Consider the following 16012-nt stretch of genomic DNA (forward strand, 5'->3'; position numbering starts at 1 on the left):
CCCACTCGTGGGCCAATCGGCCTGATTCCTGCAGGCGGGAAGAAATAACCGATGCAGCTGAGCTGGGAAACGAAACCAGTCACACGGTTGATTAATATGAAGACACTACAACTAGACAGTGGTACAAGGTTACAGATAACAGGAGAAGCGATTCAGAGGAAGGAATACGGCACCCAGTCGTACGCAGGTGCCCCCTCAGTCCATAAACAATATGGCAGTGTAGCTGACACAGGTTTACATTCCCAGCAAAGCATCAGGAGAGTAGTACCAAGGTCAGACGGCCAGGCGGGGAGATAAGGCCCTGCGAGAAGAAGTTAAAAGTTAACATTCCAGCATAACAGGAAATGCTACATCAGCCACCACACACACACCCCACCAGTCATGGCAGCATAGCTGACAGCAGGGTGGGACATTCAGATTTATAAAGCTGCAAATATTATCATGCTACTAGGGGGCTAGCTCAGTACCTGAAGGGAACTAAGAATTTTGGTGGGGTGGGAAAATCTGCCTCAGAGGGGGAAGAGTAACAGTGGGTCTGTCATAGTATAACTGTGAACATTTTCTTTTTAATAAATACTTTATAACTTTTGGTGCTGGTAGACCTCCACCATCTTAGACATGCCAGGGGGAAGGCGGGCAATTGGGAAGTGGCAATTCCTCCAAGAATGCACAAGGCAGTAAACAGTCCCTGTGGTGACCAGGGCATCGGGAGACACAGAGGCAAGGCCTCAGAACTTGGAGGGGAAGCTGGGAGTCCTGACTCTCCCAGCAGGCAATTCCTACAGGGGCAAGTGGTGGCGGCAGATTACTGGAAAGAGAGAAAAAGTCTCCAGTTGTTGGGAAAACCTTGGAAGGCAGGGTGGATCAGGGCCTGTAGGCCAAAGCAGGCCTGTTCTGCCACACATATATTGGAGGAAAAGGCTCTGGCCCACAGAAGCTTCTGGTTCAAGACATCTGTCCATGTTCAGGGGGTGGGGTGGGAGTGTTCATTCATTCTGGTCAGTCTCTGCTGGGTCATGCCATCCCGTAGTGATTTTACCATTCAAGTTTTTCCAAGGCAGCCTTGGAGGTCAATGCAAAATAGCCAGGAATCTAGCAGCCCCTTAAAGCCTAGCACAGTTGGAGGTTTGCCATATCATCCCCACAAGCCTTAATGCTGGGACCCCCCCCCCCCCCCCGGGTGTTGGCGGCCATCAGAAGCCCAGGGGAAGTGTCAGAGTGTACCTTCAGTATCTTGAACCAGCCCTGCATCTCTGCATGTACTCACTGTTCTTAACCAGTCATAACAGGGACTTGGGCAGAGACACAGGTGTACCCTTTGAGAGAGACTAAGTGGCACTGTGAAAGGAACCCTGTGATGACATTTACTATACATATTTTATATGCAGTTTTTCTCCTCAATGGGCGCCCCCAAAGTGACTTACAACATAATTTCCCCCTCCATTATTTTATCATCACTACAACAGTCCTGTGAGGTATCTTAAGGTCACCCAGTAACCTTCCCTGGCAGAATGGGTGGCACATATCTGAGCCAGGCACTCTAACCACCAGTGAAGTGTGCTTTAACTGACTGATCTGGAAAATTGGGACCGGGCCAAATTTGTCACCTTGAGGCTGGAGCCCTCCCTTCCCTTTCACTTTCCTCTCTCCAGAAGGGCTGAAATCAATCTCAGATGGGCGCAGGTTAGCTGGTCCAGCCGATCCCACAGCCTAAAGCTCCCAGCAGGTGGAGAAGCTAAAATTAGGCCGGTCTCAGCCGGGAACTCTCATCTACTTTCAGCAGGCGGCAGCTCAGCCACCTCAGCCCAAGCGTGATGTCAAGAGGAGGTAAAGTGGGGGTGTTTGCTGCGCCGCCGCCGCCGATTGGCTCCAAGGCATCGGATGCCGCGTGCTCCAATTTGGGACGCGCCGCCCCTTCCCCCTCAAAAGAGGAACCACCGTCTCCCGCCTCCACCATGCGTTCCACTGGAGAGGGTGTGTCCCTCGTAGGAAACGGGGGCGGGGTCTGGGCAGGCGGCGTGGAATGAAACTTGATCAGCCGCGGCGGAGCCGAGCGGTTAATTCATTCTTGTGGCAGTGCGCCGTTCTCCTTACAGCAAGAGTTCGCCAGCGGCTTCTTACGTGCTTTCTCTTCTAAAGCTTTTTTTCTTTCTGCCACAAAGGGGGAGCGCCCCCGAGAGAGAAAAGGAGCAATTCCGCAGGAAAAACAACAAGGAGTGGTACTGTTTTTTTCACTTTTTCCAATGGCCAAAGGAGAAGGCGCAGAAAGTGTTTCATCGGCTGGACTCTTACAGCAAAGTATTCTAAAGCAAGAGGAGTTAATGCGTCCTAAGGGAGGAGGCGGAGAAGGAGGAGGAGGAGGGGGGGAGTGGGATATGTTTCTCCGAGATGTGTGGGACAGGCGTGAGAAGTTCTCTGGGGGGATGCAAGCTACAAGCTCCCCTGGGCGTTCTAGGCGAGTTTCCCATAGAGGAGACTAGGGCTTGCTTCCGAGGAGGCACGAGTGGTAAGCAGCACGTGCAGGGATCTGGATGGGTCGGCTGCAGTTCTGAAATGAAGGCAGAGAGAGAATGGAAAAAGCGTTCCAGGTCTAGGATCGGGACGAAAAGGATTTTCTTTTCAAGCATGGGGTGTGAAGTGGAATGCGACGCCCGCGTCTTTTCCGCCCTCTTTCTTTCCCTCCCCCTGCTGCGGATCGTGGCATCTACGCGAGCTTCGAATCTATCCTGGGGAGCGGGAGAAAAAAAGGCGCTTTCCTTATAAGGCCTCGCTTCATGGTAGGGGAAGTGGGTGGGACTTCTCTGGTGGGACTTGTCTCTCGGGTTGTCGGGTCGGAACCAAGTTGGCACCCGTTGGTATCTCTTTCCCCGGGCGGTGGCAGGAGTGCACCTCCTCGGGCTCAACGTGCAAGGGCGAGAAGCGGGAGCCCGGTTGGTTTTCTCCCGCGTGCCTGCCACCCGCACGCATAGCCGAAGGTCGCCAGGGAGAGGCGGCCGCGCGTCCCCGCCTTCCTCGGGGGCTCCAACGGCCGCTGAAGTTCATTCATAGAGGCCAAGGGAAAAAACTTCTCTTAAAGGGGCCGCGCCTTTCTTCCGGTCTTAAGCGGGGAGTGGCGGAGTCCTTTCGCGGAAAGAAGAATGAGCAAGCCCAATTAAAAACAGAACAAGTTTAGAGTCCACTGGCACCTTTAAGGCCAACAAAGTTTTATTCAAGGCATGAGCTTTCGTGTGCCATGCACACTCTGCTCTAAATTTGTTCTACTGCTTCAGACCAACACGGCTGACCACCTGGATCGATCTCAAATTAAAAATAGCTCTTTAAGGAATTCGACCAGACTCTTCAGAAAACGCCGCGGAGTCAGTTCGGTTTATAAAGCATTCTTAGGGACGTGTATTCAAAGAGATCTATCGGTCTGCGTGTTTCTCTTGTGCGTATTTATTTGGGAATAAGTCCCACGGTATTCGATGGGGCTTTACTCCAAACAAATGTGCATAGGATCGTAACCTTAACAGAATCTGTTTCTGTGTATTCTGGCTAGTGTGTGTGTGAATGGGTGGTGGCTCAAGATCGAGGAAACTTTCAGGAGAGCTTTATATGAGATGCTAACCCAGAGGCGTATTATAGAATTAATATGGGGAAGTAACAGTGGTAATGGCTAACCTTGAGTGTTGTCCTGCAGTTGTAAACCCGGAGATAAATCCCACTGAGTTCAGTTAGCCTGACTTCCCAAGGAAGTGTAGTTAGCCTTGGTTTCCCTAATCTATAAAATTGGGAGCACAAGTGTAATCCACCTTGCAGGTTGTTGTGAGAAGGAGGAAGTAAGGGCATTTGGAATTGTGAAAGTGTGCTGAAGTGTATGGTGGTGGTCAGAGATGCTTTTGGCAGAGAAGGCGAAACAAGAGCATCACAGAACATTTTAAACGGAGCTGGTGCTCAGGCCCACCTGATCTTGGAAGTTAAGTAGGGTGGGCTTTGGTTAGTTCTTAGATGGGAGGCCACCGAGGAAATTCTGGATGGGCAAAACACCTCGAAAACCCCATAAATTGGCTGTGACTCTCCACCACCAGTGTTTCTGTGTCGGGGGTGCCATTTCAGTTATGGTGGTGCCAGCTTCTTAGCCAGGCTTCAAGACCTCTGTGTCCTCAAAGCTAAATAGGTAGTTATAAAACAGTTGCAGAGGATCTTGAGGTATATTGCTTAAAAAAATTATCAACAGGGCAGAGTCACTCTTTGCTGGTTCATCCGAGGCATGTGTGTCCTTCATACGCATGCTGGGGGGTCATTGGACCCATTTCATCTTCTACGTCAGTCATGCACAGAACCAGAGTACTGCTTCTTAGGAGCAGTCACGTGAGATCTGAAATGGGTGATGGTGGGGGTGACCAGTACCCTCCACATAAGCAGCTGCTCTGGCTGACTTCTGCAAGTGATGCCATCAGATTGGTCTTGCGACTTCCCTTCTTCATGTCAACCCTTCACAACAGAAGGGAAAACAAGGCTCAGGTGCCTGTGGAATCTGTGTCAGGAATGGTGTATCTTGCCAGGCCGCAAATCCTCCCACACATAACAGCACTACTATGGTTGGCTTACGTGTCCTGTTTAGCCCCTCCCTTTCCTCTCTGAATCGCCAGCTCCTGAGCAAAGCTGCCTGGCTCTTGTCCCCACAGAGGTAGCTGTGCTCTTTAACTGGAAGCTGCTTAATTTTATGTCGCTAATTTTGAATCTCTCCGCTTGTTCCTGCCTGTCTCTGATTGTGGTGCACAGAAGTTTGTATCTCTAAACTTAACCATCATCGGTGTGGTGTTGCTCTTTCTGGACTGCGGATATGTTTCTTTACTACCGACTTGCTATAGATTCAGAGGCTTCACAGCCAGCCATGTGGATCTTACACTGAATTCCTGGCAGAAGCACACAGTTGATGTAGTGCAGTGGCAAAGAGTGTGGAGCCAGGACATTTCCTCCTTCCCCATCCCTTCTAGTTCAAATTTATACTTCCTTGCTGGAACAAAGTTTGAGTCCAGTGGCATCTTTAAGACCAACAAAGTTTTATTTGAGGTATAAGCTTTTGTGTGCACGGACACGTCTTCAGATACAATGAAATGGAAATTTATCAGTCCATACAGATAAGTAGAGGGTGAGCAGTAAATTTGCATACAGCATCATGAAGCTGTTTAACAGATTCAAGACCAAACAGGAATAACAAGCTTAGTTTATATTTGTTTGGGTTTAATTTGGCTGATGACACCCAGCTCTATTTGTTGGTGGATGGCCGGCTGGACTCCGCCCCAGATATTTTGGACAGGGCATCTGGGGCTGGGGCTGAATGGTTGCAGCAGAGCCAGCGGAAGTTGAATCCAATGAAGGACTGAGGTCCTGTACATGAGTTATGGGGGGCTAGGACTGAGAATCAGGCTCTTGGTCTTCGGTGGGGCACCACTGGTGCCAGCGCTGAGGGTAAGGAGTCTTGGGGTGATGCTGGATTCTTCACTTACTATGGAGGCCCAGGTCACTTCAGTTGCCAGATCGGCTGGTTCCCTATCTTGGGACTTGGCTACAGTCATCTATGCAATGTCACTTCCAGGCTGGACTACTGTAACTTGCTCTATGCAGGGCTACCCTTGAGCCTGATCTGGAAATTGCAGCTAGTGCAGAATGTGGCAACACGCCTGCTGACAGCGATGCCTGTGCAGGCGGACATTCAGCTGGTGTTGCGCCATCTGCACTGGCTGCCAATAAATACCAGATCCGGTTCAAGGTCATGGTTTTGACCTTTAAAGCCCTGTGTGGCCTGGGACCATCATACCTGTGGGACCGCCTCTCCCCATGTTAGCCCCAAAGAATTTTCTGCTCCTCTGACCAACACCACCTGGTGGTCCTCGGCCCAAAGGACATCCACTTAACCTCGACCAGGGCGAGGGCTTTTTCAGCCCTCGCCCTGGTGGAACATGCTCTTATTTGAGATCAGGGCCCTGCAGGACTTATTACAGTTCCGCAGGGCCTGTGAAACGGAGCTGTTCCACCAGGCCTTCGGTTGAGGTGGTGGATGTTCGATCATTCTGTCCTCCCCTGTCCATGGCTCCTTTCCCAGTGCCCTCACTGTTCTGGATATTACTTGGGCACTGGAATTTCCTGGGGTAACTATTCCTGCCATAACACGAGGCATGGGTCTTTGTCATCATCTCTTGCTGCCATCTATTGTTTTGTTGTTTCATGGCTTTATGTTGTAAGCCAGTCGGAGCCCATTTTGGGGGGTAGGATGGGGTACAAATTAAACAATAAATTCTGGGGGGTAACATAGAAAAGGAATAAATATGCCAAAATATAATGAAATAAATAAAATTGGAGGTTGATGGGCAGATGTATCCTTAATTTTGGAATGTTGAGAGTAATTAGCTGAGACCCTGCCGTTACTCTCCATCCCTCTCCTTTCAAGCATGGAGGTGACCTTACAGCATCATCTTCTTTGAAGTGGGGCGATTGGCTGTGTAGAGTTATCTCCTTTGTCTCCAGACCAGAGATACACTCCAGTCTACCATTCCAACTTACATTATTCATTATGTTACTACAATCTACTATACTAACGTACTATTCCAAATAAGAAATAAGGATGACATATGGCCCTTTTGGGGGATTGGTGAGAATACAAATGTAAGGTCTCAGTGAGGTTAGCATATGTAGTGAGATAAGAAACCAGTATCCATATTAAGTCCTGGGGATTCCGTTGTTCTGAGTGTAATAGTAACTTGCAACTCAGTACTTTCCCTTTCTAGTTCCTTTGCAGTAAAACAGTTACTTTGAGGTCACCTATTGAATGTCTTAGAAGGATGAAGCATTTTCCTACAGGTTTCTCAGTCTTGTGATTCTTGATGTCTGATTTGTTGTCATGCATGACTCTGCGTACTTCCATTCTGGGTTGACTAAGTGGTATTTGGTAAGCCACTATTTTTGAACCTCTGCCCTCTCTTCCATCTGCAATATGGGGCTCATGGTGACCTACCTTACAGGGCTGTTGCTGATGAATATGAATTTTGGGTATTAAGGGAAGACCTAACCACTTGATCGCACGTGATCTTTATGGTAAAAAGAATTACTTGCTTCAGAGAAATCATGTGTTTACTATACATTATAGTGTTTACTATAATGATATATGTACTGAAGTAGACAGTTAATCTTTGCAGGGTCATGCGTAACTACAAATGCTCTAAGGTTAGGAGCCAGACTGATTCAGTTCTTGTGAATGTTTCATCTGCTGTTTAGAGAGACCACAGAGCATGTACCAAAGTTTGTCTGACCACAGACTGAAGGATAGCACAGATGATGTCTTGTGTTCATTTGGCACTTGGAAGTTGATGGGAAAGCAAGATGGCAGTGGTGCAAACCTGACAACTGTATTGACTGTGTTTGAGTTTTATTGAGAATGATGGATCAGACAACTATGTTCATTTTTTTTCTTTTTAAAAAGCAATGATATTTACCAGGAACTGATCAGGTGAGAATTCTTACCAGGATGGAATTTTTAGAATACTTCATGCATAATACCTGTGTTTGTTTTTTCCTGTTGCTAAAGCTGCAGTGTTTGCATGCTCTGGGTGCGTTCAGACGTGCCGTTTAACTGCTTTCGGCACGCTTCAGTAACGGATTTTATGTGCACGTTCACACACCCAACATCTGCACACCGTCCCCAGCCGTGGCTTTCTGGATTAAACCCCCTTTAAACCAGAGTATTTTGATACCAGTTACCAAGTGGTGTTTTCCTGATTCTCCAGTTTTGAGCTGCAGTTTCCGGCGTCTGATTGCTCCTGTGGTGTTGAGCCACTTCCGGGTGCCTCAACCCCCCCTCCCCTCTGGAAAGCTGCCGTGGAAGCCCAAGGCTTTCGCTTTTTGTCCGCCTTTTTTTTTTTGCCTCAGTGGTATGCGCATGGGCGGAGCTCCGCTCCTAAGTTATTAAAAGCAAAGTTTAAATGGTGCTTAGTTTTAGTGCTTAGATGAGTTCGGGATCTCACGGAGGCCAGTTTCGGTGTAAAAATTTGAAGGGAAGTGTTCATTTAAAGTTTAAAGCAAAGTGTGAAAATCGCTGTTCTGCGCACATGCGAAAATTTTAGTTCAACAGATGACCTCCTGTGCGCATGCTCAATCTGAAAGGAAAAAAAAACCCCGAGGCACGCTCCCGCGTGTGAACAGCGGGAAGCGATGTGGCTGCGCAGCGATCCGGAACAAGGAAGTTGGGTGTGATTGCGATTCTCCGGGTTTAAAAAAACTGAATCGGGACTGGAGCAATTTAAACCGCTCCCAGCACGCTGTCTGTGTTGCTTTTCTTATTGAGTGGGGAAGCCTGAATGAATGAACCGCATTTGTACAAGATTCTCAATAGTAGCATACTGCTGCTTATAGGCCAGGGTGGGCAAGAGTTTCGGCCTGAGGGCCGCGTTTGGGAGGTCTGTTTGTGTTTGGGGACCCTAAAGAGACCCTGTCCTCTTTGGCTGCTCTTAGTAGCTCTTCAGTTATCCAGCCATTTTTCTTGAGAATTGGGCTGTTAACCGATCCTGGAATACACTGGGCTGATGCTGTGGAGATGTTGTTAAGCAGGCTGAAGGCAGGATGAAAAGATTGGGCTGGGTGCAGATGTAGCCCCAGGCTATCATTCCAGCAGACCTCTAGAAAGGCAGGAGCTGATCTCGAACCCTCTCCATTAATTCCATCTTAAGTTCCATCTGCAGTTGTCCACACAGGCTTGACACTTTCTCTGCTTCTAAAGGAACTGCAGTTTACTTAGAAAAGTTGAAGTCTGAGACTTTGTATGTTGAATATTCCATGCTGTCATTTCAGTTTACTTTAATTTTAAAAAGATGAGTTATGCATACAGTTAAATGTCTTGAAGAAATGCTTGAGAAAATGCTTGGGTTCCCCCCCCCCCCGCTAAACTGTAATTCTGTACCCAGCTGTGAATCTGGAATCTCTGTGTAGTTTTTGGGGAATCAAATGTTTTGTTTTTGCATGTAGTAGAATTTCCTTGCAAGCTGTACGATAAATAATCACATACTCTAAACTCTGAATTCAGAACTGCTCTTAAAATGCAGCTGATAGAATGGAGCTGAATCCCGTGCTCCCATACTGTGTCTTGAGGTGCATTGCAGTCCTGTGAAAGAGTGGTTAGTGGGCTGTGTGAGAGGGCATCTCTCTGGGAACAGGCAACTGCTGTTTCTCTGCATCAGATGATTGGCTCAGTGCATCACGTCTGATGCAGTGTCACACCAAAACTATGTAAATAGAGGAGATATACCGTGTGAGTCATTGCTCAGGGCAGGCTTCCTTCCTACCAGGAGGCCTGTCAAGATCTACAACTCATTCAGTAATGTGGGAGCTTGAAGGCTGCTATGAGAAAATGTGCTGGTGGCTTCCGGTCCACAAAAGCTAATGCTAGACTAAAAAAAAAAATTGAGTACTTTAAAGACTGCTGTTTACTCTTACATTCACAGAGTACACATTTTGGGACCCGGTTTCCCCTTTTGGGAGACTGAAGTGTGCCTTGAGCTTTAATTTAGGGTGTTTGTGTGCAAATTTGTTTATTGTGAGACCTCAGATGTGTACTGCTTCATAATAAGACTCCCAATAGGCTGTGTTGAGGCTGCAGAAACTTTATAGATAATTAATCAGCATGTCAGTTTTTAGTCCTTCAAGCTGTATATTTTCAGTTATGCAGACGGGCTTTCTTATAAAGGACTTTGACTTCCTGCTTTGGATTGTAATTGTTGTCTGGCTCTTGGAAAGTTATAAAAGGTTGATGAACCCTGTTCCAGACTTTCTTTCTGTTGGTTTCCCAAATAGGTGTGAAATAAATGGTTGAGGTCGTGGAAGGGCTGGGTTTGGCTGGCTGAATAGTATAAGAACTAGAGTTCAGAATAGTTTAGTGGTGGTGTCATTGGCCGCACACACAGCTTCTGAACCAGGCAGTTGCTCTTCCTTGGCACAATGCCTTGCCTGTCTGAGGCTAATCGCCCTCAAACAATGGAAGAAACAGACCTCTCCTAGTAAAGATGAGCTGGGAGCTATGCAGCAGTTAGTGACCTAAAGCAAGCCTCTCTCCCGCTGACACAGGCTGATGTTGTTGAAGCTCCTTGGAGGGCATCCAAGGAACATCTGGGCATTGCTCTTATCTCGTTTTAAAAAAAGAGAACTTGCAAGGATTTTTGGCTGCCATGTTGGTCCCACCAAAAGACATCCTTGAAGTAGAATAAGTTGTACAGCCCTGCAGTGTCCAAAAATGAGAAGAAAATCCATATAATGTGTTTTATTAGGACCATCCAAATTGATGTGCAGCCTTGTGCAAGTTTTCGAGCTTACCAGAGCTCTTCATGAGGCTGGCTCTGGAGTGTTTTAGGTGCCTTTCTACTGACCTAAATGGCTCATAGGTCAGGGCTACAAGCTGTTATGTTTAGTTACCTTGAGGTGACTTAGTTGCACCAAGCTGAATGCCACCCTGCCATGCTCTTGGCAAAACAAAGATCCTGTGGCACCTTAAAAACTAACAACATAAGATGCCACTGGATTTCCGTTCTGTTTTGCTACAACAGATTGACGCAGCTACCCCTTTGCAGTATCCTTGACAATACTCCTGTTCCTGCATTCCCTGTGGAAATTTGTAGCAATACATGATTGAATTTGGCTTGTTGGGGTGTAAGTTGCTGGAACTGACCTTTGTTAACTTTTAGGTCTTGCAGTGAGGGTGGCTTTCTCTCTGTCTTGTAGTACCTGTTTATGAGCTGAAATAGAAAGTAGCTACGGAACTGGGAAGTGGTGGCCAGTGTTCCTTCTAAGCTGAGTTAGTGTGAGCTAGCTCAGTTTTTTAGCCTCTGGCTCACACATTTTTGTCTTAGCTCAGGAAGGATGGCTCCAGAGCAGACTAATTTATGCAGTAGCCAAATCACTCACTCACAGCTTTAATGCCAGTAGCTCGCAAAGTAGAATTCTTGCTCACAAGACTCCACAGCTTAGAGGGAACATTGGTGGTGGCTATTCCATGTTTTCTTCTTATATAATAATTTCTGCATTGTTTAACATGTCATGTCTAATACTTCCAGGTTTCTGTAATCCTAGTCCTATTACATTGCTTATTAGCTGTCTAATCCTAATTGAGTGCATTGGTGTGCGTCTCAGTGAGAAAGGTGGACCTGATCACCTTCACGTCTTTATAAGATATATTGTATTAAATGTGTTCAAGTTTATCTCTCCTTCTGTAATCAATTGTACTGTTCAGTAAAAGAATAAAGATAAATTAAAAAGAAAGAAAGGTGGACTATAAATAAACAAATAAAGCATGTCCTTAAATCCAGTGCATTCCAGTAATTCAAGAATGCTTGGCACGTCACGTGTCCTGGGTTCAGCCCATCCATTTCCTATTTACAAGGTGGTGGGCCTGGGAATGTCCCCATCCTTGATTCTGCTTTCTCTCAGAGTAGAATATCTAGTGGCCTTATTCATATGCATATTATGATTTTATTTAATGATGCATGGGGAAGGTGAAATTAAATCCATTTTACTTCATGGTTTTAAAATGTCCGTCTTTAATAACAATGAAATAGGTGTGAGAACTTAGTTATCCCCTTCCCTCAGTCATTATTTCTAGCGATGCAGGTGGGAGGGTGGAGCTAAAGATGGAAGTGATGTTTTGTGGGGTTTTAGCTGCCGTTCACAACATGCTGCTCATATGCCTTAGGGAAAACTTGATTGTTGGTGATCAGTAGCACTGAATTATTTTGTACCTTTTATCCCCCCCCCCTTTCCATTTTTCCAGAGAGAGAGCAAAGGAAAACTATCAATATGCAGTAAACTGTGTTATGCCATCGGTGGAGCCCCTTACCAGATCACAGGCTGTGCCTTGGGCTTTTTCCTGCAGATCTACTTGCTTGATGTGGCACAAGTAAGTCCTGCTGCTCAGATGCACTTTTGTTGAGGGGGAAATTGGGGGCAGCTCAAACATGCATATATGAATGGTTACTGCAGTCAGCTCAGGGGCACCCAGCTACTGACTTGAACAGGTTGGCATTGAATGCAGTTCTTCAAAAATGCGAATGTGAACTCTTGCCCCCCTTCTAAACATGGACCCGATTCTTATAAACATCCGATGACTAAATACTCTTTGAAAAAGAAATCTGTATGTGTGTGAGATACACACACACACACACACACACACACACTCTGAGGGGCATTCAGACATGTGAGTCTGTGCAGTCAGCGGTCTGAAACCACACAGAGAAGCAGGAGGCTTGCTTCCTTGTATTCGGTTTGTGAGAATCAGTGCAAACGAGTCCCCCAGCCCCACTGACCATCTGATCAGCAAGTGAGCCTAGAGAATCCTATATGCTGCTTCTTAGATGTGACCCAGGTGAGTCCTGTTGTATGTATTGGAGTACTATTGGACATCCAGTTCTGATTCTACTGTTGGATGAATGCTAAAAGCCACAAATCTTTGAATGTAAAGCAGTGTACTTCTCCTGAGTCCAGCTAGCCGCTCAGTTCTGCCAGTTATGGGAATGGCAGAGAACCAGTTCAGATGCTAGTAGGTCTCCGAGCCTCTGTGGTAGAAAGGATTCTGTCACTTGTTTTTTGTCCCTCCCCCCCCTTCACTCCATGCAGAAGCACCTCTGCTTTCAGGGCTGAAATAACTGATTCTATATCCTGTGGACCAGGATATTCACTTAACGCTTAGGATATTCACTTAATGTTTAGTATGAGTCAAGCAAATGTCACATGGCGAGGCTCAGAACACCTTGCTGTCTTGAGATGGCACACTATGTACCTTTTTTTTTTTTGCATTTTGCGTATGTCTGTGTGTGCGCCCTTGCCTGGATGCCATGGTGACCTCTGGCAGCTCCTACTGGGGCATGGAGGACGTTCAGAGAAGTGGCTTGATAGCCAGTCTCTGCTTCCCAGCCCTGGTATTCCTTGGAGGTCTCCCATCCAAATACCTGCCAGGGCCGGCCCTGCTTAGCTTCCGAGATACGAGGAGACTGGGCTTGCCTGGGCTGTCCAGGACAGGGCCACTGTGTACTTTTGAGCTCAGTGTCTCGGCTGTCATTTTTCTCCTGGTGGAGAGTTCCTGCTGTGCTGGCAAGGGGTGGGCAGATTGGCAGTTGCCTGCAGGTCCTTTGGAGCAGTCCTGTGCCACTTGTGACCTTCCAAGCCAAACTTGGATTGTGCCCAGCTTCTGCTAGTACAGGAATGTGAAAAAGAGGCGGGCGGGGGAATATTGCTGTCTGCTTGGCAAAACATCATACCCAGCTGCTACACTTGCAGGTTTGGAAGGCAGGAGCAGCTGAGAAGAACTCTGTGGAGGGCTGCGGCTTGGCAGGGGAGCGTCTGCTTTGCATGCAAAAAGGTTCCCGGTTCAATCCCTAGCATTTCAAGTTACAGGATGTCTGAGAGGGCATTGAGAGAAAAACCTTTCTTTGTTTGAGAGCCACTGCCAGTCAGAGTAGGCAGTACTGAGCATGACAGACCCATGGCCCAAAAGGTTCTGGTGGTCACCTTAGGAGCTCTGAACGTGCAATCAATGTGGCTTTCTTTGTTCATGTTGAGGAGGGCTCTGTGCCTCTGGCCCAAGTGGCTGACGGTGTCATTTTTCTTAATAGCTGGACCCTTTCTATGCCTCCATCATCCTCTTTGTGGGTCGCGCATGGGATGCCGTCACGGATCCGTTGGTCGGCTTCTTCATCAGTAAAACCTCATGGAGTCGCTTTGGACGCCTGATGCCCTGGTAAGGAAGGCTTGCTGGAGATGGTGGCGAAATCCCTGTGAGGGTGAGAGTGGCGAGAGGGCTCCTGTCTTGCTAGGAATCCTTTGTGAATGCAATCAGTTCCTGTGTGCACTGCCTCTAGACATGCCTTGCACTGCTCTGTGGGGTCCTCGTCTGTGATGTCCAGTGTCCAAAGTCCAGAGGCAAGTTCTGCTTGGTCTGAAATTGTGTCCCTGAATACAGAATTTTTAAAAAGTCTCTAGTACAGAAAGAATGGAAAACAGTGTGTGCTGGGGGAACGCGAGCCTTTGAGAATCGATTCTGTTTCTATCTTCTCAGCTCCATCTTGGGTCCTGCTCTTGTTCATGCTACAATACAATAGGATGTTGGGAACTGCCTTTGATTTAGTGACTAGAGTGCTGGACTACGATCTAGGAAATGACATTTCTTGTAATTTTGAGTCTTGATCAAGCCCACTGTTTGAACTAGTGCAGATCGATCTGTCCACAGAAATGGGATCCCCCCCCCAATCATCCTGTATTGGGTGTTGGAGGGTGTGCTGAGGTAACCACCTGATCTGTACCTGCAGCAGAGAGATCCTGCCCTTGAGGAGCCTGTTACCAAGGGGCAGTCAAAGCTTCTCTTCTGCCCTGACAATCTGTTTATATGAGATCATTGGATCCTCCTCTGCTTCTGGACTGTGCTGAAGAGATTGGATGAAGGGGAACAATCTGAAAGTTTCATGACCTCTAGAAGCATAGGGATTGGAACCAGCAACAGTTGTTGGCTGGCAGTGTTTTTGGAAATCCAGATGGGAAGCAGCATTGGTGTGCAACAGCAAAATAAAATGGGAGTCCTATGACACTTCAAAGCCAAACACGTTTTTCTTTGCAGCAAAAGGTTTCATGAGTTGGAGGACATGGGCAGCCTGCTGGAAACAAAGTTTGTCACTCTTTAAGGTGCCTCTGGACTCCTGTTTTATGTTTAGCAGTTCACAGTTGTAATTTAACCATGATTAAAAGCATCCAGACATTTTTGGACTGTTTGCTGGCAAGGGGCTATATTCAGTATAATATTCAATTTTTTTTTTGTCCGTTTGACATGGATCTATTGTTAGTAGAACAAGAGTTTTGTTTGCGATCTCCACCCTGGCCCTGCCTAAAAGGCTCCGAAGACGTGAGCCTGGACTCTGTGGGAGGTGTGCAGAAATAATTATGACGTCATCCAGTTTGACCTGCAACCAGTTCATAGCGAGAACTTTTGCAAGCAGAGTTATTGCAGAGCAAAGTGATTTGCCTGGTTATTATTCTGCAAATCCTGGCTGTTTATCAAATGTGCTCTGACGTTCTAACTACCCAAATAACATTTGCCTAGTGATGGCAGTTTACTCAGGAAAAAAGGCACTGTAAAGTCTTAAAGCCGTCTGCATTGTTGAGTTTATGAAAGCAGGCTGATCAAATGGATGTATGTGAAAGAATTTGCAAAGCATTACAGACATGGAGCAGCCTTCTGTCAGGGAGAGGTTCAAGTCTCAAGAGGTCATGCCCTTACAAACCTGGGTCTGCTTTTGTCTCTCTGCTTTTGGCCTTCTTCCCTATGCAGGTTTCTCCTTGCTGAAGAATTAGCTTGAATACTATTGGTAGTTTGGATTTTTAACCCACCTTTCCCCTAAAAAAGGACTCAAGGCAGCTCAAAGTTCATAATTTAAAATGCATCTCCAAATAGATCAATTAGTATCCATACAGCAAATGAACATGGATTCAAGCAGCCATAGCTCAGTTGTTATGTGCAATAATAGCAGAGAATCGTCCTTAAAAGACTGCTTTCTCACCAGTACCAATCTTCTCCAGTGTGTTGTTGCTGGCAGCGTTCAGGGTTTGTATTTTAACCTACAGACTCTATTAGTCACAGACAGACCATGAAAGGCAAGTGGTTGACATACATGCAATTCATATGTGCTGTAGAACATGCACCCAATTCCGTTGTAACATGCAGGGCTTCTGTGGCAGATAATCTAGAGTGTATACAACATAAAATCAACAAACAGTAAAACAATAAATAGCAATAGAATTCTAACATTCAGATGGGCACATCTTGCGGAGTGGGGGGGTAGTTGTGTTATGGGAAGTTTTCGTGCATTGGACATGTGGTGTTTAATGAGGAGCTAGGCATTATGTGTTTTTAAGATTGTTATTCCAATTGTTGTTATTGTTACCTCATTGTTTCACTTAATAAAAACTGTTATTGGGAAACAAAGAAAAAAAAAGAAATCAAGGTGAA

General features: G+C 46.6%; 1 protein-coding gene across 1 annotated transcript in view; it reads left to right on the top strand.

Moving 5' to 3' along the window:
- The first annotated feature begins 2243 nt into the window (after positions 1 to 2243).
- MFSD2A (major facilitator superfamily domain containing 2A) overlaps positions 2244 to 16012 on the top strand; it is a 50855-nt gene continuing 37086 nt past the window's right edge. Inside the window, exons 1-3 of the mRNA XM_015413688.1 lie at positions 2244 to 2333; positions 11792 to 11917; positions 13629 to 13753. Of these exons, the coding sequence (XP_015269174.1) occupies positions 2244 to 2333; positions 11792 to 11917; positions 13629 to 13753 (341 nt within the window). The remainder of the gene's footprint in view (positions 2334 to 11791; positions 11918 to 13628; positions 13754 to 16012) is intronic.

The sequence above is a fragment of the Gekko japonicus genome, unplaced genomic scaffold, assembly GCF_001447785.1.
Source record: "Gekko japonicus isolate JY-2015 unplaced genomic scaffold, Gekko_japonicus_V1.1 scaffold547, whole genome shotgun sequence".
NCBI classification, from domain to species: domain Eukaryota; kingdom Metazoa; phylum Chordata; class Lepidosauria; order Squamata; family Gekkonidae; genus Gekko; species Gekko japonicus.